This window comes from Parus major, chromosome 17 (assembly GCF_001522545.3).
Source record: "Parus major isolate Abel chromosome 17, Parus_major1.1, whole genome shotgun sequence".
NCBI lineage: Eukaryota > Metazoa > Chordata > Aves > Passeriformes > Paridae > Parus > Parus major.
This window is the reverse complement of record NC_031785.1, coordinates 4151685-4174653: the sequence shown is the minus strand read 5'-3', so window position 1 is coordinate 4174653 and position 22969 is coordinate 4151685. Positions and strand designations below refer to the sequence as shown.

The 22969-nt window shown below is 53.0% G+C and overlaps 2 protein-coding genes across 2 annotated transcripts in view; both read left to right on the top strand.

Moving 5' to 3' along the window:
- CFAP77 (cilia and flagella associated protein 77) overlaps positions 1-11186 on the top strand; it is a 56840-nt gene extending 45654 nt beyond the window's left edge. The window contains exons 4-6 of the mRNA XM_015645205.3: positions 99-201; positions 1363-1458; positions 10963-11186. Of these exons, the coding sequence (XP_015500691.1) occupies positions 99-201; positions 1363-1458; positions 10963-11031 (268 nt within the window). The 3' untranslated portion in view covers positions 11032-11186. The remainder of the gene's footprint in view (positions 1-98; positions 202-1362; positions 1459-10962) is intronic.
- A 5388-nt stretch (positions 11187-16574) lies between these two features.
- On the top strand, positions 16575-22264 carry BARHL1 (BarH like homeobox 1). The gene is made up of 3 exons (XM_015644590.2): positions 16575-17129; positions 20214-20436; positions 21970-22264. Exons 1-3 carry the CDS (start codon positions 16679-16681, stop codon positions 22262-22264), a joined length of 969 nt encoding a protein of 322 aa, XP_015500076.1. The 5' UTR covers positions 16575-16678.
- Positions 22265-22969: the final 705 nt, after the last annotated feature.

The following is a 22969-nucleotide window of genomic DNA, read 5'->3' as shown; positions in this document are numbered from 1 at the left end:
GGCTTTATTCATGTTCTCACCAGTCACTTTTCAGGAGCAGAGATGTGAACCAGCACAAGGAGGCAAAGATCACATCTATGTCTTTTCAACTTTTCCAGGCCTTCCACACCTTTTTTTGACCTCATGCAACACAGATACAAGGAACTGTGGATGGAGCAACAGAGAGCCCGGACTGTAGTCCAGCACATGGTGAAGAAAAAGGTGGGAATAGTCCAGCAATGCTTTCCCCTGATGGGCACAGCCTACCCCACAGGACAGATGGGCAGCTCCCAGCCCTGGGAAGGGCTCTCAGCTGGAAGAACATCCCCCTGACTACTAAAAGGCTGATGGAGCCTAACAAAGATGAGCATCCCCCTGCCAGGAGCCCCACAGGCTGTCCTTTGGACATCAGCTCTGCTCAGGTTACCTGTGCCACTGGCCACAACTAAGGAACCACCAGCAAATGCTGAAAGGACAGCCCCAGCCCTGAGCCTGGCATGGTGTGGTTGATGCAGCACCCACAGCAGCTGTTGGAGTGTAAGACTGTGCTGTTAAATACACCAACATTGTAATATCATTTAAAAGCAGCCAATGACTTTTATTAGTTAATGGCTCAAAGAAGAGTCGGGCTAATATGGTAATGACCAATTTCAATGGGCTTACTGCCATCACAAACTATGCTTTATAGTTGAAGTGCAGGAATACAGTGTCCTTAATTAGCAGCTATTTTATGAATACACCAGCCTGGGATGTTAGAAAGTGCATCCCTACTTTATCTATTAATGACTGATGTTTTTAATCACTAAGTTGCCTCCATCAAGCTCCCAAAGCCTGCAGCCACCAATTACTGAATTAAGCAACACAAACCTGTGTTTGGTCCTAGACCACAGAGCAGATGGATTCCCAGGGTTTCATGCAGTGGCCAAAACATTCACCAGGTACCTGCACTGGCTTGTGCTGGGATTATCAAGCACAGTGGCCTGCAATTAAACAGGAGAGCCAGGAAACCCCACCATGGTGGGAGTGCTGGAAGTGACTTTCCCAGGTAGGGATGAGCCATTACTGCAGCTCAGGACTTCCAGTGGGCAGCAGTCACCTCCCTGGGATGCTCTTTAATGCAGATACTCAGAGCTGACAGCTGATGGTGTGTTTTAACCATCAGTATTGGCCGCATGGACAAGGAAAACTTCCCAGATCATGCACTTGTGCTCATCCACCCAAAGCAGCTTTTGGCCTCTTCCATCCCAGTGTCACTGCACTGCACGACCCAGAGCTGATGGTGCATGGCTGTGCAGCTGTTTGAGCCTGCTCTTGTTCACCTTTGGTTGCAGCCAAGGGAAGTGCAGCTGTTTGAGCCCACTCTTGTTTCCCCTTTGGTTGCAGACTGGTGAGGTGCGTGAGAACCGCACCACGTTCCTGCGCACGCACCCGCTGCCCGTGAAGGAGGAGTCCTTCTGGCACCTGCAGCGCTTCGAGAAGGTATGGGCCCCCACATCCCATCCCGTGACCAAAGTCAACTTTTCTGGGCCTCTACAAGCACCTGATTGAAACCAGGGACTTCCTAACCTTGCTCACGTGCCCCAATAACATCCTTAGCACACAAATGAATCAGACTCTTAACTCAAAGCTCCCTATGACCCAGACCTCAAAATGGTCCCAAATGTGTTCAACCATCAGCCCCTTTTGAACATCAGGGTGGGATATTTTTTGCTGTCCATAAGCCCTGGAAGAGGCAGCAGTTGCCCAGATTATAACATTTTTAAGCTTAATCTCTAACCTGGCCAGACCCTTTGCTTTACAAGTGCCCTACACAAGCAGGAGAGTCACCACCCCAGAATTAGAGCTTTCCAGACAGCCTGCACTCTTGATACCTCTATAAACTACCTGATTGACAATATTCACCCTGAGACAAAGCAAAGGGTCTGGCCAGGTTAGAGATGTGTGTGATACTTCCTTTAATTGATCCAAATAAGAGCCGAGGTGAAGATTTCTTGTTCTGGTGATGGGATCTAAACATCTCCCTGAATTCATCTGTGCAACCTCCTGTGCTGTGGGGTACTTGTAAGAATTCCATTAGCTTTGTTTGTGGTGTAAATTATATGGAAACTTCCAGTGAAGAGCTAGGGGGAATTTTAGATGAGAAGGGGAAATAACTGGACCAGTGGAATGGAAAGGAGACACCAGGAAGTGAAAGCACTGAAACCCTAAAGGGAGTTTGCATGGCCAAAATAAATTTTGGCATTGATAGATACCATTGCAAAAAGCTCTCAGCTCTCTCTCTCAGCCCTTCTTCTGATTAGGTTATTTTTTTTTTGCTGTTGATTTCTAACCACAGTTTAAAACAGCAAAGAAGCTCTGTGATTTCCTGAAGGTAAATTGCTTGTACAAGTTGGAGAGTTTTGCCCAAGAAATGTGCTTTGCACCACCTTGATGTATTCCTCTACTGTCCTGTCTAAGAGTGCCCGATTAGCATATGTCAGTAATCATTTATCCCCACTGCCTGTCAGCTCGGAGCTGCTGCTGCTGCGGCGATGGCAGCAAGAGAACATGACCGATCGCTGTTAAACAGATTGTGAGAGTCACACGAGATACTGGGGCAAGCCTCCTCTTTAGAGCTCCTCTCACCCCAGACCTTTCCATCACTGTTCATTTTTCAGCCTGGGTTTTGCTTTGTGCTTTTTTCCCTTTTGTTTCATCCATGGCTGCGCTTGGGCTCCTGCCCCGGCCACAGCTCTCAAGCCTCCAAATCCTTCCTTCTTCTCTTTCTCCTTTTTCTTCTTTCTTCCTCTTCCTTCCCTCTGGGGAAGAGGGACAGCTCATTTTGCACAGCCTCTGCAGATTTTCCAAAGTTCTGCTTTACCCTGGAAGGTTTGCCCTTCCCCAGCTGCACACCTAACAGACACAGCCCACATTAGAACTTGGATCAAGGAATTTGTTACTCACTTGACCTTCAGTGCATGGTTTCCTCCATAGAAAAATAACTCCTCTAACATCCATAAATGTCTACCCAGTTAAAAGCAGTAACAACCTGGAGGAAGTTAAGGGTTCCCAAAGACATTTGGTGGTCTCTAAACTGTTCCTTAACTACTCCTGTTAAGGTGGGTTCTACAGAGGTGATGGAATGGTTTTGAAAGCCAGACTGACCTAACCCAGCAACTCCAGGAGTCAATGTCCCACTCTTTACTGAGGTGACAATTGACCAAAACACTGCCTCTAATCCATGTAACATCCTCATCCTAATGTGCAAGAAGAATATGAAAAGCAACCACAAAAATATCACTACACAGAGAGCTTGTTAGCAAACTCCATCTGCACATTATTTCCTACCAGCTTTTGGTGTCTTTGTCCTACTCTGACCAGTACAGAAGATGTTCATGACTTGGGAAATACTCCAGACTCTGGACAAGATTATTCAGAGACTCTATTGCCCTGACCACAGCCTCACTTTAAACTTCCATGTGATCCAAGGCTGATTTGGGGTGCAGGAGTGTGATATTCTCAAGCCACTCATCTTCTGGTCACTCAGTCACCTCATAATCTGGAAAAACACCTTTCAGTCTGGCCTGCTCTAGGTCTGAGGGGAGCATCACGAGCCATTGAAAGAGTTACAATCCAAAACAGGGGCAGCAGGAAGGTGAGATTTTGTTCCTTTATGCCCATAAAAATCATCAAGAAGGACTTTTTTATTTCCACCATGACCCCTAACAGAGAGCTGCAGAAACTGGGCACTCTGCTAGCTCTTTAACTGGGCTTTCCATTCAGTCCCTGGCACCATGAAAGCTTACCCAAGAAGTGGAAGAGAAGAAAATAAAGGAGCTTTTTCCTCCCCACTAATTGCATCTGCTTGCTCCCTGCACTGCCAGAGCTGCATGACATTACACAGTCATTCAGTCAGTAAAGTATGGACAAATTGACTATATTTTCATTTGGATTTAGGTTTCAGCCCCACTGCTTTAGAATAATGGCCCACACTGTTAAACTAACAGGGTGATTTACAGGCTCTCCAACACCAGGTGCTCCTGCTCTGTCACCTCTGCAGGGCTGACCTGGCCTGTGGTCTCCTGGGCTCCCCAGCTCACCAAGACAAACAGGTCACAGGGAGCCATTCCTTTCCACAGGGAAAGATGCTGCATTTAAGTGGCTTTTTTGTTTGTATGTTTGGGTTTTTTTAACTAAACCAAGCAGATGTTAACTCCTTCTTCACATCAGCAAGATGGTTCTACTGCCCTCCTCTTCCTCAAAGCAAACAGCCTCTGCCTTGCTTTGCCTGAAGTGACAATTCCAGGGCTCAGGTTTTGCCAGCATGGCTGGGACTGTGCACCAAAACTTGATTTATTTGTAGATGTGGGACTACATTTCCTGGGGAGTGTACTCTCAGGCACCCAGCATGGACACAAATCATAGAATGGTTTAGGTTAGAAATGGACCTTGAAGATCATTTCATTCCAACCCCCCTACCATGAGCAGACATCTTCCACTGGACCAGCTAGCTCAGAGCTCCATCCAGCCTGGCCTGCAACACATGCAGGGATGGGGCAGCCACAGCTTCCCTGGACAACCTGTTTCAATGCCTCACCACCCTCACAGGGAAATTTTTTTTCCAGTATCTAATCTAAAGCTACTCTCTTTCAATTTGAACCCTTTCTTCCTTGTCCTGTCATCCCAGGCTCTTATAGTCTTTCCCCATCTTTCCTCTAAGTTCCCTTCAGGTCACCCCAAACCCTTCTCTTTTCCAGACTGAACAATCCCAATTCTCCTGGCCTCCTGTCCCCTATGTTCAGTGGATACGTCCTGTCCCTGTGTCACTCCTCACCTGCTGGCTCAGGCAGAATTGTGTCAGCCAAACTCTGGAGAGGACATTGCTGCCCAAATGCAGCATCTCCACCTGTGCCAGGCTGGGGTGAGGCTCCAGTCACCTCCATCTGAATGTCTGACAGTCATTACCCAAACCAGTAAGTCAATGCTGGCCACCCCCAACATATTTCCAGAGCTCCAGGATTCAGGATAGCAACGAAGCAGCAACACGGGACAGAATTCACCAACATGTCAAAACAGATCCATGCACCTCCTGTCACTGACACACACCAGGGCTCTTCCTTTGCTCATTAGAGAATCCCAGCTCACAGAGACACTCAGGTGCCTTGTTTACTTGACCAAACAAGGGGAAGGAAAGAAAACGCAGCAACTTTGGACAAGACTTTTGTGCGCTGGCGCCCCGAGCAGATGAAACGCGCAATATGAATAAGCGATAAGCAATTGACGAGCAAGTGTTCGGGTACCTTGGCAAAAGACTTAATTTGCAACCTGGCACAAAATCAAAGGCTCTGTCAACGGCTGAGCGGCTCTCCCGCGTATGCCTTGCATTACCTGGGAAAGCTCTGTCAGGTAAATTTCCACTGAAAGTAATTAGAGGAATCCCCACTGTATAAACTTTGCAGCAAAAATTCTGGGCTCCAGAATTTGATTCTCACCAGGGATCTGATATCTGCTCACAGCCTGATCCTTCGTCAGAATTAACAGTTGAGGTTTAACACGTACACACAAAAATGTTCCGCATTTCTTTTTAATGCCTTACCTCTATTTTTGTCTATAGAGCTGAACTGACAAGCACAGCTCATGTAATCTTGCAGCTGTTGTCTTGTCAGAAAAGCCACAGATTCTGCTTAAATAACCTGGGCTTGATACACACAGCACACAGGGCTGGCTGTTCAGGTGCAGCATTGGTCCTCCTGGGTTTGAGGGCAAAAAAACTTCTGGAACTTGGAGTGTTATAAAACTCCTCTCCTGGGGCCTAAATAGTGCTTAAAAAATAAAGCAGTAAGTTCAAGAGCTTCCTGTCACCACACTACCAGATCAATCCTCCCTTCAGCTGGGATTTTGGCTGACCAAAAAGAATTAAAATCAGTGTCAGCTGATGGTTGTTCAGTGGCCCAAGTGACACAAGCTGGTGGCTGCCAGCCCTGCAGTAACAATCCAAAGCAGCAGCGCTGGCCTGTGGCAGGCACAGTGCAAACAGAGACCACAACACCCTGCAGGGTTCCAAACAGGCAGCACAGCCCCTGCTGCCCTGGGCATGATCCCTGGACATCTCCTCTGGGGCCACATCAGAGATGTCACCTCGCACCCCACAGCCCTTCCGTGGCTACCTGCAGGCTCTGGGCCCCTGTCACCATCACTACATTTCCTTGCAGCTTCTGGAGGTTTTCTTGTTTTGCCTCCACAGCCAAAGGTTCCAGCAATACCATTGTTCAAATCACAGCAAAGCATTTTCGTGATCCAGATTTTCCCACTAGCCCTCGTGTCCTGGACACTCAACCTCTCATCCCACCCACTGCTGCCCTCTGTCACAGAATATTTTGGCTTGGAAGGAACCTTTAAGGGCCATCTAGTCCAGTTCCCCCCACAGGGAGCAGGGTCATCCTCAAGCAGATTGTGTTTCTCAGAGCTTGAGTGTTCCAGAGATGGAGCATCCACCATCTCTCTGGGCAACATGTCCAAGTATTTCAACATCCTCATTGTAAAAAAACTTCTTATATCTTATCCCAATTGAACTTCTCTTAATAAAAACCATTACCTGCCATGCTCAGCACTTCCTTGTGTCTCCCTCAGAGACAGAGTGACCATCACTCCTCTGTCATTTCTATTGCTCTGGACATCTCCTGATTAACACAGGAAAACAACTCTCTCCTGTGCAGCTTTACAGCCTAGCTCATCTCCAGGGCAGGCTCCACCTACAACCAAGCCCCAGTATTCAAAGGCAGCACAAGGAACAGTTGGCAACCAATTCCCATTGCTCTTCTGGAGATTCTCACCCATGAGGGAACAGGTTTTGGGTGCTCACAGCTTGTGGCAGGGTGAAACCACACACGCTGTGTTGGGTTATGGGTGAGCACCTGCCATTGCTCCCAGTACACAGCTCCATGGAAATGCTTTTAACATGGATTTGGGGTTTCATTCATGGCCCTGTGGTGACCTCTGCAGAGATGCTATTTATCAAGACAACTTTAAGTAAAACTCTTCCCTGGCATGAAAAGTGTCAGGATTCAGATGTCAAGAACATGAGGTCAGTATGAAAGCTGCTAGCTCTGGTCTGACCCTGAAACATCTGCCAGGGAGGTGGGGGGCACACACCAGGTTACAGCTGCAGCAGGTTAATTCTTCTTTCCTCATGCTGTTGTCCAGACCAAATGACCAGTGAACCCCAGCAAATATCTGTGGCCATTATTTTCAAGAAGGGAAAAAAAAACCCCAACCCAAATCACCATGGGACATTAAATACAGCATCCCAAAATTGCCAAGCACTGTTTGAAACCTTCCTGGGCTTGAAGCAAATAAAGATCATTTAGCCCAGGCTCCCTTGTCCTGCATTTCCCCTCTGTTCTTAGAAAGGTGGGGAGAGAAAAATCAACCCCATTCATTAAGTCAGCTAAGCATTCTCCTGGCAGGAAAAGCCACATTATTTGTAACCCTAATAATCCAACACTCACCTCTGAACACAGCTCATCTTGGACAGAATAATGTCTGTTTTAAAAGTACCTGCCTCTCTCTAACTTGTCATGGCATTTGTTGACAACCCTATTGAAAGCCGCTCTCGATGCGGCTGTGAAGGATCTTTCAGCACCTCTTTCTCTTTCCTAGACAGTTTTTGAAAGGGAGGGGAGAAAAAGAAAAAAAGCCATCAATACAGAAGGAAAAAGGCATCAGCAGCCAACATCGGCTGATGAAGCGCCTCACCTGGGCCCCCAGCACACCGCCTCCAATTAAATCAAAATGGTTTGTTTTTAATGGTCTTTTACACTGACAAGTGGGCTATCATTCCAGGCCTAGAGAGCTGTCAGGGAGCCGAGGCAAATCCTCCGTTGATAATGCCCAATGCTTCCAATTAGGAGCGGAGGCCGCTCCTGGCGCACTAACGATTCCCCAGCCTCCCCCAAGGCCCCTTCGGCGCTCGCTGTTTGCTCCCCGCTCTTCCTCCGCCACAAATTACCGACACAAAACGGAGGCGCCCCGGTGCCTCCTCACCACGCCGGGCCCCGGCCCTGTTGGATTTAATGAGGCGATGGAAGTTTTTGCGGATCTTTCGCTAAATTCTTTTCTTGTTTGACAGCTGCTTGAGTGTTGACCTTATAAAAGATTTAGTGTTTCTCATTATTTTCTGTCAAGCTTTACAAGCGGTGGCTCTGACGGAAAAAAAAATCATTTGCATCCCGATGTGCGCGCGCGCGGGGTTGGGTTTTATTTTATTTTATTATTATTTTGTCTGTACAGGGATGCTCGGCGTGCTGAGCGTCAGTGTCTGCACCCTACCTCTCTGTATTGTTTATTTTACTCCCTCCCTTTCCTCGAAAAAAAAATAAAAATCCAGCGTTTTGTGTTGTTTCGGCAGAGAAAAAAAAAAAAGAAAGAAAGAAAAAAATAAACCCCAGGATTTGTTAGACTCCTGTAAATGAAGGAGGGTTTGGGAAAGAAAAGAAAAATAAAAAGAAGAGAGATTGGTTTCCTGTAAAGTGAGCACAGGAAAGTGTTTTGTCACCCGCTAAAAGGATTCGATCAAATGGATGATGGAGGAACATGGCTGAGTCCCAGTGCAGCTTTGTTGTTAAAGTGAATAATGCTGCAAGGCTGGGGAGCTGCCTGGGAGCAGGTGAGCAGAGCCACGCAGGTACTGGGAGAGGAACAGGGACAACCACGTCCCCATGGATCCTTCCAGGCTGGGAGGAGAGCCTGGTGCTGTTCATTACTCGCTTCAGGCCTTTCCATGGGTTCTCTCACACCACAAACCATTAAATACCACTCTACTAACTAAAACTCCCCCCATAAGCTGAGTTTATTTTGCACCCAGGGGTGCTCCCAGGGCCCAGCAGCTATGGAGCCCACAAAACCCTGCTTGATCTCTGGGGTTTGCCACCATCAGGGGAGCTCTAACTTCCCTGCACCAGCTTGGCCTTTCTGCATTTCACATGCAATTTATCAGGCCTCAATTACACATCTGCCTTAATGTATCCTCCAATTTAATGCATTATTATAACTGTGAAACCTTAAGGATAATGCCCCCCAAACACATATTTAAGTTTTAGGAGTAGTAATTATTTTTCTTCCCCCTCTAATTCTGTGAAGCAAACACTGACCTCACAATGTCCCAGCTGCAAGGGTCCTGCAGGCTTTCATTTGTCACTAACAAATGCAATGAGCAGCAGCAAAGCATTGCTCCTCAGCAGCAGCTGGAGCCCATGGCAGCTCCATCATCCTGCAAGGAAAACCTTTCAGCTTTTTCCTACAAACCATATTCCTGTCCTGCTGCAGCCAGTGCTCCAAACACAATCCTGGCATAGCCACCCATAACTGCAGCAGAGTAATGACAGAGATCATCAGCTGTCTCTAGAGGAGGTACCTTTGGGTTCATCACTTAAAATATGAATTAGAAGAACCAGAGATGAGGATTCATCACTGGCATTGACTGCTCAACTCCAGTGTCTGTGATAATAAGACCTTTGACCCAAGGCCACCCTCATCTGGACTCTAATGACTGGGAGGGTTTCTCATTTATTATAACAGCACTTGCCCCTGTCCTGCACCTGGTGCCTCCCACTCACTCCTGATGAGGGCAGGAACTGGCATCCCTCACAACTTCCTCAAGGCTCTGCTCACCTCAATCACTGCCAGTTGTGGCTCAGTGGGACATTTCTCACCCAGGAGCTTTGTACCAAGATAAGAGTGAATAAACTGCTGTTTCCTCTCCTATAGCATCAACACCATCCCAGGCAGCAATGTCCCTGTGCCCAGTTCCCAGCACTGCTGGATGAGGGAGCACAACAGGAAGGCAGAGGCACATTCAATGAGAATTCAATGAGAAGCAGCTCAGCTGTCCTTACCTGCAAGCACTGGATTTTTTCTACCAATCCCAGCTCCAAGGGGAAAACTGCTGCATCTTTAATGGCAGGTTGGAGTTGGAACAACCAGGGATTGTCCCTGCCAGCTCTCTGGGGTTACCCACCAACTTCAGCAGCCCCTGGTTCTGCCTTCCACACCTCTCCCTCCCCAAGAGGGGTTATATCACTGCTGCTATTTGTGAGAAAGCAAAAACATCCAGAAACAGCTGTCTGAAGTTAGGCACTCAAATGCATATTTAAGTACCTGAATGCCTTCCTCCAGAGAGGGGGAATAGCTAAATATGCTTTGTTTGTCTTGATTAATGAGATCACTAGCAAGCTTTTCAGGGCAAAGACTGCTCTGTATTTTTACATATGCAAAACCTGACATCCAGCCAGGCTGAGCAGGGTGGGGGAAGCGGGAGGCAGCTCAGCACAGCCACACAAGGCAGGTGTATGGCACAGGGAATTGTGCTGGGGCAGGCAGAGCCCGTGGTCCCCCATGGAAAATGTTCCAGTCTCACTCAATCTCCTGTGCAGGTTTGCTGCCCACAGCTGTGTGTGAGCCCCACTGCTCACCCCAAAGGCTCCTGGGGCCTTTCTACCCCTCAATTACTTTCCTTTTTGATTATTGTTACGGGTATTTTTTTATCCTGTCCCTACTCAAAGGTGATTCCTGGGGAGCTGCTGCTTCTGTGTTTTTAGGGACAGTCGTGTAAGAGCCCCTGACCTCACCAGGGACTCCTCTGGGAGCTCTGAGCTCTTCCTGGCCCCTCAGTGAAGCACCCAGGTCCTGTGTTGTAGAAAACAAGTCATATTTATTTCAGGACCCACCTCAGGGCATGGCAGCCTTTGAAAATGTCAGACAACAAACACACCACAATAAAATGATAGGGTTTTGTTGCTAGAGCAGAATAAGAGTCTCCTGAAGTCAATCAGAAAGCTACTCCTTGTTTTAAGCAGGTTAAGTGTTTAACTTCAGCTGGAGCAACATCTCCCAATCAGGCCAAAGCCCTTGTGCAATCTGCAGTCTCCTCCCTGTCTGTACTTCAACCTATTTTCTGTGGCTGGCTCCTGGCTGTAACCAATCCTCTCTCTGCTCCTTTCCTCACAGGCTGAGCCTCATCTCAGGACTTTTCCAGACCCCGAGTCCCGTAAAAAGGCTCTCAGTGCCTCCCATTGAGGGGTGCCTGTGAGTGGTCCCTTTCCCCAGAGGGCCCCACAGCCAGGACCGTGCTGGGCACAGCCCTCAGACCCCAGGATTTCACATGCAATAGACTTTCTCTCAGGTTTTACAGAGTTATGCTAATGCAGATATAGCCAAATAAATCATAAATATAAGAGGAACAATTCTGTCTCAGCCTGTTTATTGCTTTGTGTCAGGTGCACAGCACAATTCTCACAATGCTCAGGAACAGGGCAGTGCTTACACCAGCACAGCCCCACAGGAGGGCAGGACAGGCTCCTTCCCTGCTGGCTCTGGACAAATAGAGTGGATGCAGCCATATCCTAGCTGGTATCAAATCTGTAATATCTCATCAGTCCTCATTTCTTTGCCAAAAAAAAGCTTCCCATCAGTATCTGGTTCAGCAAAGCCCTTGCCTGTGTGAAGGAATTCAAACACCTGCCAAACTGGGGGCTCACCACAGGCAATGCCTCTGCTTCAAGGTGGCTCCAGCCAGCTCCACACTTCACCCTCCAATAGCTGCTGGTGCCTGGAGCACCTCAGGGCTGAGCCTCTCCAAGCACTCACTGAACAAACTCAAACCTTACCAACTCAAACTCAACATCACAGCACCCAAACCTACACGTGACCACACAGGTTCAGCCAGGAACCAGCACATTTGGAATCCACCTTCTCCCAACAGAGCACTTCACTTCAAATACCACTGGGCTAAAAATACCATTATTTAAAATGTGGATCTCCATTATTGCTAAAGGAATAATTAATAACACTTATGTAGTCTGTTTCTCACATCTACCATTACAGCTCAGAGTTTACCAGCTTTTTAAGTCAAATTATCTCCCAATTTTCATATTCACCCTCCCACTGGCACTTGGAGAGCTCTGGGAGGTGACATCTGCTGGGCAGTCCCAACTGCATCCTGAGCTCAGGTGGATGTGCCAGCATAATTTTGCCCCCCACACCTTGGCACTGGGATTAACCCAGCCCTACACAAAGCCACAGCAGCCAAAGGACATGAAGAACCCGTGCTGAGCTCAGGGCTCATTGCTCCTCAGATTTCCAGCCAAACCTCAAAGAGAAGAGCTCTTTAGAACATTACATTGCTCATGTAATGATGAAACAACAAAGTAAACTGCAAGGGCAGATTTCTTACCCCACAGGACAATGATGGCTCACCAGTACCTGCTCCAGCACTTCCCACACCCCTTCCTTAGGGCAGCTTGTACCTCACCCTGCCCTTTCATAAGGAAGGAGCTGTAACAAACTCCACCCTGCCCACACCTGAGCTGAGGGAGGAACAAAATCACCTGCTCCACATCAGGAAAACCCTGCTATGTGTTTGCCTCTTTTTAGTACAGGTCTCTAAATAAAACCCATCTAAACTCATGAGGGGGATAACAGCAGGGTTTGCCAAGCTGGCAGAGGTGGATTATAACCAAAGACCTTTCCCACCTCCTCAGGGAGGGAGGAAGCTGAGCCTTAAATGACTTGTCTTGCTAAAAATGACACTGTTTATGAGAGTGTGAGAAATCCAGGCATGAGGTTTGTCCTTCTGCCTGCTGGGAGCCACATCCAGCTCACAGCCACAGCGTCTGTGTCCTCCTGCAGCAGCCTCTGAGGTCCCTGGGGTGTGCTCAGGGAAGGAAGCACCTCCAAAATGTCCTGCCTGGCTGGGAAGAGCTGGCACAGAACGCTGTGAACCAAGCCCCTGTAGAGCCGCTGGTTGGGACAAGCACAGGGAACCAGCAAAGAGAACAGAAACCCGAAAATCATCAGATAAATAAAGTGCGTTCAGGAGACACCTCTCAGTGCAGCTCAGAGCCCACAGATCTGCCCCGCTGCCACCGAAATGCTGGGCAAGGTCGTGCCCCAAATGTCCCCAGCGTGGCAGCTCGGAGGGACAGGGTGGAGCATCCCCGCCCCTGCAGCCGCCCGCACCCCGACCCTGCCCGGCCCGAGCCGTGAGCCAGCGGGTCCCGCTGCCCCAGGGCCGGCTGAGCCCCGTGCGGGGTCCCGGTGCCCCCGCCGCCCCCGCTCCTTGTCCTGCAGTGACACCCACCGGTAACGGGGTTCCGCCGCTGCTGCAGCTTCCCCGGCCGGCTCCTCCCCGGCTCGGCCGGCCCCGGCTGCCTGTCCTCCCCCTTTCTGCTGCTTGCCCCCAGCCCAGCCCTCCTCTCTCTCCTGACGATGCGTTCGTTTGCTTACCGGAGCATCCCAGCGGAGCCCGTCGCCGCCGAGCATCCCTCGCTGCGCCCGCTGGGCACGGCCTGCCCGAGCACCTAGCCGGCCTTCAGGAGGAGATTGGGTGCAGCAGAACCTCCGGGGATCCTCCCTCAGCCGGTCCCTTCCAGGACACCGGGCTGTGCATCGCCAGCAGATATTTCTGGATTAACTCTTGCTCAGTCACCACAGCTCAGCATCCCCTGGTGCAGCTGTGGAAGGGGTCCCGCAGCCAAAGCCTCTGGCTCAGCCCTGCCCCTTGGCCCCAAGGCCAAACCTGCACCGGTGACAGGAACCAGGAGAGCCCAGCCCTGTCCATCAGCAGCACCCATGGGGGTGGCATGAACAGCAACTCCCAAAGCTGTCCCAGTCTTAAATCCACCCCTGGTTTGTGACTGAGGCTTGTGAGGAGGTGACTGTAAATGCAGTTGGGATCAGAGATCTCTTGACTGATGTATTTGTAAACAGGAGCAGCCTGAAAATCAGGGTTTAAGGGCAGACACACAGAGGGAAGGAGTGTGCACTGTTCAGTGGTCTGTGCACAGGATTTCCTGTCTGTGCTGGGAGCCACAGAAAAATCATTGGAATCCCACTTGTCCAGGGTCTGGTTATGTAGGAGGGACACCACATATGAGCAGAATGGGGCACATTTCTGCCTTGGGGAGTCTAGTTCTGAAATTATAGTATTAATAATAATAATATTTTTAGTGTCATTAGAAGATGAGTAGAAGTGTATCTGTAGCTGCTGGGAGCCTTGAGTATAGCTTAGGAGTGACACATCTCTCCCCAGGGCCTTGGCTGGGCATGGCACAATTCAGAACCTGCTCTGGGATGAGGATTGTACCCCACACACAAATACCTCCCGAAATCTTGCACATCACCAGGAAGTCGGTCTAATCTGGGGATTTCCTTGTAGTTATTTGAAGGCAGGTGCTTTATTCAAGAGCAAGACTCACCAACCCAAACCTGTCCCTGCATGGCTGATCCAAATCCTGATTCTGATCTCACTCCCAGCTCTGCTGCCTTTTCCAGTCCTGTTCTTGGTCCCAAATGCAACCTCAGCACTCATCCTGATCCCAGTGCAAATTTCCAACCCAAACGTGGTCTCCTGGTTGAACTGGGAGGCTGCCAGAGTCTGAGAACCAACACAAACACTGCGAGGAGCTGGCAAACCCCATCGGTGTCTTGGCACCGTTTCTCACCAGGACCAGTTCCTGCACATCCACTGCTCTGGTGCAGCCCAAAGGGACACTTGGCCCAGCCTTGTGGATGGTGGACACTGCAAAACCGACCTGGCCCCCGGTCCCGGGTCTCTGTGCTGGGAGGGAGACAGGGCAGAGCACCAGCAGAGACTCCTCACCCAGGGACAGGGAGGATGAGCAGCGCCCAGCACGGGTGTGTTTTATCCCCGAGGAGTGGGCACGCTGGGACCGGGACTGATACTGATTTTGTTCCTGGGTTTGTCCTCCTCTAAAGTTCTTTTGTTCCACTGCCCCGATCGCAGCCGGCCCCGAGCGTGCAGGGCCGAGGGCAGGAGGTGCTGGGGGCCCTGCCCGACAGCTGGCAGCCGGGCTTCCCCAGGGGGGCTCTCCCCTCCTTGGTCGCCTCCAAGCTGCCAGCCAAGGGCGGTTTTGGAAGAGGGACAAGATGCAGCTGACTGGCCGGGAAGGTGGGGAACAGAAGAAATCGAGTATTTGAGAAATAACCAGTGACATCGCTTTAAAGTGACGCCGCTTCACGCACCCGGGTGTGGACATTTTCCTATCGCCGCGGCGAAGGGTCTATCCACGGGAAAAGCCCCTAAATAAACCCTCGAGGAGAGAACAGCCAGTCTGACCGCGAGGAAGGTGGGAATCCTGCGTGAGCCTGTCCCTCTCCAGCCTGGGAGAACAACAATAGCAGACACCCCGACGGGGCGGGAGGGAGGAAAGTTGGTGTCTCCGGCAGAAACAGGCAGGACGGGGCAGCCCTGCCTGAGGCCATCGGGGTTTTATTTAAAATGCGATTGACGGCAGAAAAAAACTCCCCTCTGAGTACGGTCCCTTCCCAGTTGCACCAGTAGGTCCTGCCGGGCACGGGCAGAGCGCTGCCCGGTCCTCGCCGCCCCGGCAGCGCTGGGCAGGAGCCGCGGCTCCCCGGCGTCCCCGTGGACGTCTCTGCTCGGCCACAACCGATTTCCAGGACATGCAACGAAATTCGCAGCTCCGAAGCTCATCTCGGGCTCAGAGCAGCCGCCTCAGTGCTGGGGGTTTTGGGAAGGTTTCGGTGCTTTTTCTTCCCCCCCACCCTTTTTTTTCCCCCTAAATTTTTTTGTTTTAATTTTGACGCCCAGCAAAACTTTCCGTGCTCGGGAGGGACCGGCAGATCAGCTCATTGCGGGGGGAGGCACGGAGAAAGCAGTAACCCCTCGATAACCCACCCAACGCACACCCCCCGCCCTCCGCGGCTAATCATCCCATTAAGGACCCCATCAGCGGGCTAATGACAGCAAAAAAGGGCGGAAACCGCCCGGAAAGCGCGGGGATCCGGGCAACAATTAATTCCCGTTAATCAAGCTCCGAGGTGTCGCCTGTTGGGGAGTGACATCCCCCAAAACGCCTGGCGGCCAATGGGCGCGTTGGCACGGGGTGTGTTGGGGGTGCGGGGGTCCCCCAGCCGCAGCGGCCCAAGTTCAGCTTTTCTCCCCATTTCCCCCGCTCCCCCCCGGCGAGCTCCCGCCGCTGGCCGAGGTGCTGAAGGCACCTCCGGCTCCGGAGCGACTCCGCCGCTGTCCGAGGTGCTGCTGGCTCCGGAGTGACTCCGGTTTCCCCCCGGCGCTGTCCGAGGTGCTGGTGGGGAAGGGGGGCGCCGCGGCGGCCCGGAGACTGGCCACCCCCTCCGCCCTCCCCTCGCCCTCCCCATTGATTTCTGGATCATTAAGTGGTTAAAGCGCTGCGAAGCCTTCACTATCGATCGCTGCCTCCCCACCTCCGGCTGGAAACCCCCGGGCTGCCCCCCAGCCCCGTGCCGCCGTGACTCCGGGCACGGGTGGGGTGGCCGGGACCCCGGGTGAGGTTGGGGTTCGTCCCCCCCTCACCCCACCCCCTTCGCGGCCAAAGTTTGACTCTGCCTCCCTCTCCCCTCCTCTCCTGTCTGTCTGTGAGTGCAGCTGGGCTCGATGCTGAAGACGGAGCAGCCCTGGATCTAACGCGCGGCGCCTCAGAGAGCCTTGCAGCAATTGTTGCCCGGATCCCAGACTGAACTTTGCTCTTTTTTTTTTTTTTTAAATTTTTATTTTTTCTTTTTACCTCGTTCGTTTTTGTTCTTTTTTTCCTTTCGTCTTTTTGTTTTTTCCCTCCTGTTATTGTTAATTATCATTATTAACCCGCTTCCGCCGCGCCCTCCCCGCCAATGCCCGTGTGAGCGCCGGCACCTCGCGGGGGCCATGGAGGGCTCCACCGGCTTTGGGATCGACTCCATCCTCTCCCACCGAGCCGGCAGCCCGGCCGTGCCCAAGGGGGACCCGGTGGTGGGGGACGGCCGGTCCCCGCTGGAGCTGAGCCCCCGCTCGGAGGGCAGCAGCGGGTGCCCCTCGCCCCGCTCACCGGGCCGCGAGTGCCTGGAGGCGGCGGTGCCGCGGCCGGGCCTGGATGCGCATCTCCAGCCGGGGCAGGTCTCGGCTCCCTCGCAGTCCCGGACCGTCACCTCCTCCTTCCTCATCAGAGACATCCTGGCCGACTGCAAGCCCCTGGCCGCCTGCGCGCCTTACTCCAGCACAAATGGACCTCACGGCGGGCAGGAGCCGGCGTGCAGGATCCCCACCAAGCCCGGCGAGGATTTTAGGGAGAAAATGGAAAAGAACACCAGCAGCTCCTCCTCGGACTCGGAGTACAAAGGTAAGAGCGGCTCTGCCCCGCTGGGCTGTGCAGGGCGGCCCGGGGGTGTCCCGGTGATCTCGCTGCGGACCCGCTCAGGGGTCACGGGATCAGCCACTCCCGAAATGACCGAGGGGTCGGCACCAACTTGGGGAAACTTGGGGGTTCGGGGCTCGGTGGGGCTCGGCCCGGTGGAAGGGGTCTCATTAAACGCGCCCGGGGAATGCTCCGAGGCCGCCTTCCGCCGCAAAGATCGGGCTGTGCCCTTCTACCCGCGGGGAAAGGAGAAGCGGAGACGAATTTCTGCCTGCGAGGGAAAAAAAAATAAACAAAAAGACCAAAAAAACAACGAATAAAATCCAGCAAAACAAATAAACCAACCAAACCAAAACCGTAATAAAATCATCACGGATTTGCCGGGTATTTCCCCTGCTCCGGTGAGAAACGAGCAAGTCAGTCGGCGGGGTTTGATTCGATTTTTGTTATTTGTATTATTATTTTGGAAATCGTTCAAAACCGAGCAGTGCAGACAGGGAGCCCCGGGCCGCATCCACAGCGCCGGTGGGGCAGGGGGCTTCGGCCTCCCGGGCCCCCGCAGCCCCTTCCCGGCCTCTCCCTGCGGCAGTCGGGGTAGGGAGAGGCACAGGAACAGCACGGGGGGATCTGGGGTCATTCCTCGCCTCTCGGAGCAGTTCAACCCGGGTGCCTCCTCGCATCCCACCCTCACCACCTCCGCAAAAACTTTTCCCAGGGTAAACTGGTCGTGGACTGTTTGTGAGGGAAACGAGAGGGTATCCGTCCAGCTGGGCGGAGAAAAGGGAGGCGATGGCAGCTTGCGCGGCCGCTGAATTTGGGGGGATTGGCAGGAAAAAAAGGGGGACAGGCTGAGCCTCGTCCCGGCCAGAAATGCACCCTGGGCCCGCTGGGCTGAAATCTGGTTCATGGAGGAAAAAAATATTCACCTAATTAAGCCTCCAAATGCAGCGGCAGGTTCTGGACATCACGAATTTGGAGATTTTCACTCCAAACGAAGGATGGAGCCCGGGGTCGGTGCCGGGGCTGGAAGTGCCCCGGGAGGAAGCATCGGCCGCACCGCTTTGCAGGGCCGGCCCTGGAAGCAGCCGCGGTTCCCACCCTGGCTGTTCTCGCCTCCTACACCCGGCCCGAATCCCTTCAGCTCTTCTCCCCTTGCCCCAAATCTCCAAGACGCGAAAGAAGCGAGGGGAGAAAAGCAAAGCGGTTTCTGCTCATCCCCCTGAGCCCGTCGAGCCCGGGCCGGGGGTTCGGCTTTGGGCAGGGATTGTTTCCCGGAGCCCCTCGGTTCCTCTCCTGTCCCTGCGGCGGGACAGCCACGGCCACGCTGCAAATGCCGTTGAAATGGGGGGGGAAAAAATCCTTTAAATTACGAGGGAAACACCGCTTAAATCAGGGGTAAAATATCCCCACTGCTTAAATGAAGGGGGGGAAAAAACTGTCTAAGCGGGGGGGAAAAAAATCCAGAAACCGGTTTAAATAGGAAAGAAAACACAGTTTAAATGAGGCTAAAACCCCCGCATCAGTGGAGGAGCGGGTGAAGATCCCCGCTCCCAGACCAATTCTTTTTGTGCCGCTTTGGAATAACCTTTCCTGGGGCAAAACGCCCCAGATTTACTCCGCAAAGGGGCTGCGAAGCTGGGCCTAACCCACAGCGGCCAAAGTGCCGGGAAAACCTAGAATATATATTTTTATATGTATATACATATATTCAATTTTTTTTAAGCTAGGAATAGCCAGGGGCCGAGCAGACCGAGCAGGGAAGCCGTCGCCACCGTTCCTGCGGCCCTTTGGCGAGCAGGAACTTTTTAGGAGCTGAGGGTCAGCCCAGGGGTCTGGGGGGATTTTTCTCCTGGGGATGCGGGAGGCCAGACCCGCTTTGCTCCTCTCAGAAGTCCGAACAAACTTTGGGGCCGTTCCCGGGAGAGAGCGGGGCCGATCCCCCTGCCAGGGTCCGGCGGGTCGGGGCTGCCGCTTTCCCGGGACCCGGGACCGCATTTCCCAGCCCAAGGATCGTCCCCGGCTCGTTCTGCCCGCTCGGCCGGAGCCCGCATTTCTGGTTGAAGGCTTTCACTCCCCGGTGGCTCAATTAACCGGATTATTGTCTTCCTACAGAGAGAAATCAGCTCGCGTTCGGCTCCAGCCTTGTCCCTACTCACCCCCGCCACCAGCAAATTTAACATAAAACCCTGTTAAAAAAAACCTAACAAACCCCAAACGCCGCCGATCTGTATAAATCGAGCCTATTTGCTCCATAATCTCCTCCAGGAGGGTGGAGAAGGCGGGCACGAGCAGGAATTTATTTTATCTCGTTTATTTTTGTTTCTGCTTCGTAATTTTTCGATCACCTTCCAACATTTTGCGGCGTAAGTTCCCGCACCGCTCTGCCGGGTGTATGTACCGACCTCGCAAACGAACCTCCACCAACCCCTCTCGTTTGGCCTTTTTTTTTAAGATAACAACCCGGGCAGGGGTTTGGGAAGTGCTTTCCCCAGTATCTCGTGAGCCCTGGAGAAAGGAGATTTGTTGCGTGCCCCGGTAGCATCCCCGGGAGGACGGAGGTTTCTCCACGGAGGAGAGAGGCAGGACGAGCACGACAACATTCCCCTTCAAAAAATGTGGGCTCGTGTTTTTCGTTTTGATTAGTTTGTTTTGGATTTTTTTTTTTTTTTTAAAAAAAGGGAATAAAAAACAAACGGAGAGAGAGAAAATAGATAGAAAAAGAAAGAAAAAATATCCAAGCATCGAGAAAGCTTTTGAGTTTGGGGCAATAAACCCAGAGGAAGGTCCTGCCCAGTGAGAAATGAGGGGAGAAGGGGATCAGGGGGGTCTGGGCCGGGGTTCTGTCGGCACAGTCCAACGTTCCTGCTCAGATCCCAGGCCCTCGGGACGGGGGAAAAACCAAGCCCGGCTCGGGGAGACCCTGAGTTCCCTCGGGCAGCCGATTAAAATTTACGGGGGTGCAGAGCAAACGTGCCCGGCTCGGACCCGAGCCCCTGCACAGGTCATCCCCTGTTCTGAGGGCAATTCCCTTCCTGCTCTGATCTGGCTCTCTTCCTCCCTCTGTCTCAGTGAAAGAAGAAGGGGACCGGGAGATCTCCAGTTCCCGGGACAGTCCACCGGTGCGGCTGAAAAAGCCTCGCAAAGCCCGCACCGCCTTCACCGACCATCAGCTGGCCCAGCTGGAGCGCAGCTTCGAGAGGCAAAAATACCTGAGCGTGCAGGACAGGATGGAACTGGCCGCTTCCCTCAACCTCACCGACACGCAGGTGAAAACGTGGTACCAGAACAGAAGGTAAAAATGCGCCGTTCCCTCCTGCCCACAGCGTCGGGATCCCGCCCTGCTCCCCTCCCCGGCCGCTCTCCCCCAAACCGGGCAGGGCTTTGCACCCCACAACCACCCCGTCCTCCCTGGCACCAGGACAGGGACGGTGTCCGTCCGTCCTCGCCTCTCCCGAGGCCTTTTAGCCCAAAGTCAAGGGCAGCAAAGCGATGCCGAGGAGAGCGGGTGTGGGGCGGGGGGGACAATCGGTGCCCCCAGCCCCGGCAAGGTGGGGAGGCAGGACCGGCCTTCCAACTAAACACAACAGCATAACACATCGGCCCATTAATAATAGATACCAATTACTGCTTTGGGCATCAATAATTAACACCCTTTACAGTAATTACACAATTATTATTATGATGAATAATTTACTGGTGGAAATAGGTTTAGCGCTTCAGCGACAAATCTGTAAAAGGGCGGCAACGTGGTGGCTTCCGTGGTTTTCTCCGGACATCGCCAGCCCCGACCATTGCCACTGCCACCAAACGAGGGACCCCCGGCTGTAGCCCCCGCCCTGTCCCCTCGCTCGCTCCAGGGTTTTACCCTCCCTCCCCCTCATTTCCAGCCCCACTTCTCCATCTGCAAAGATCCCCCCACGTCGGGGGTTTGGGGAACTTTAGGGACGGAGGGGGACAGCATGATCACCCCTCCTGTCGCCAGATCCCCCCTGCAAGGACACGCCGGAGCCGAAACAGCGCTCCCAGCCCCTTCTCCAGCCAGCCCGGGCAGCCGGCGGCGACATCCTGGGGCCAGGACTTCTCCACCAGATCCGGCATACACACACACGCGTGTGTACATATATATATATATACACGCTAATACCGATATATATCCATATAAAAAAATACAGACACAGAAACATATATATATTTATATTTATATATTTATATACATATATATATGCCGCAAACGAATTCCCCAGGACCCTGCCCCACGCCCGTCCCCCCGCGGGACTCCCGCAGCCTCCCGAGCGGCCCGGCCCGAGGAGAGGGTCCCGGAGCCCCGGGCGGTGGAGCGGGGCCCCGCGGCCTCGGGGCCGGAGCATCGCGGCGGCCGCAGCATCCGCGCTCAGCTCACGGATCCTCCGTGTCATCCTCGGGTCGTGTGACAACCTGGGATTTACACCCCCAGGAAGGGACTGAAATGTTTGCCGTCGTTTTTATCGCCGGGATTCGCATCCCGCCGTTGGATCCCAGCCGGGCTGTGGCTCTGGGGCCCCCGGGAAAGCTCCCGGGCTGTCGCAGCGGGAACGCCAAGGACATAAACTCCCTCCCCCCCATTAATGGGGTCTGCATTCCATTCCATCAAATCCCATCCCATCCCGTCCCATCCCGTCCCTGCCGTACAGGGAAGATCGGCCCTGGGAGGCAGCGGTGGGAGCGGGGATGCGCAATGAGAGCAGAGCCTGGGGAAGGGGGGAATGCAGAGGGTAAAGACAGCCCGGGAGCGGCTTTGGGAGCGTCCCTCCCCTCCTTGACCCCTTCTCTCGACTTGCCCCCTCAGGACCAAGTGGAAAAGGCAGACGGCGGTGGGCCTGGAGCTGCTGGCTGAGGCTGGCAACTATTCAGCCCTCCAGAGGATGTTCCCCTCGCCCTACTTCTACCCGCAGAGTTTGGTCTCCAACCTGGACCCCGGCGCCGCCCTCTACCTGTACCGCGGACCCAGCGCGCCGCCCCCCGCCCTCCAGAGACCCTTGGTGCCCCGCATCCTCATCCACGGACTGCAGGGCGGCAGCGAGCCCCCGCCGCCCCTGCCCCCGCTGCCCGGTGTCCTGCCCCGGGCTGCGCAGCCCCGGTGAGCCCCGGCCGCCCGGGCAGCCCCGCCGGCACCCACCGGGCGGAGGGCTGGAGGGGACCACCCCACACCTCTGGGGCGGCGAGCAAGAGACAGACTCCCGCTCATCCCCAAATATATATATATATATATCAAATTATAAATGAGACCACCCCTTCCTTTTTTAAAAATAATATATAAAGAATGCAAGAATCAAGGACAGGCTTGGCAGGACGGAGCCGGCAGAGCTGCCCCTCACCTCGCGGGGCACTCGCCACCTTCACCCCCTTGTGCCCCCGACGGGCAGCGGGGCCGCTGCGTGCCCCCCACCTCGGCATGGGACGGCGCCGGGAGCACCGGAGGGGCTCGGATGCTCCGGGGGGGCTTCGCCTCTCCGCCCCCTCCCCAGGAACAGTCAGGGAAGCCGAGCCACACCTGCCACGGGCGGCTCCGCTTTCTCCCTCCCCGTTTTCTCCGGCTCCCCGAGCCTGGGGCAGCCGTCCCCCTGCCGGGAAGGACCGAGGGGTGGCCCGGGCCGATGGCTCCAGCGAGACTTTGGGACGTCTGTAACTAAAACTAAAAAAAACAAAAAACAAACAACCCCCCCCAAAAAAAACAAATTAAAAAAAAAAAAAGATAAAAGAAAAAAGAAAAAAAAATAAGCGCGGTGGAATGTAAATACGGTGCAAAATGTATATGAATTATTTATTTGTGAACCCTGAGGGCGTAT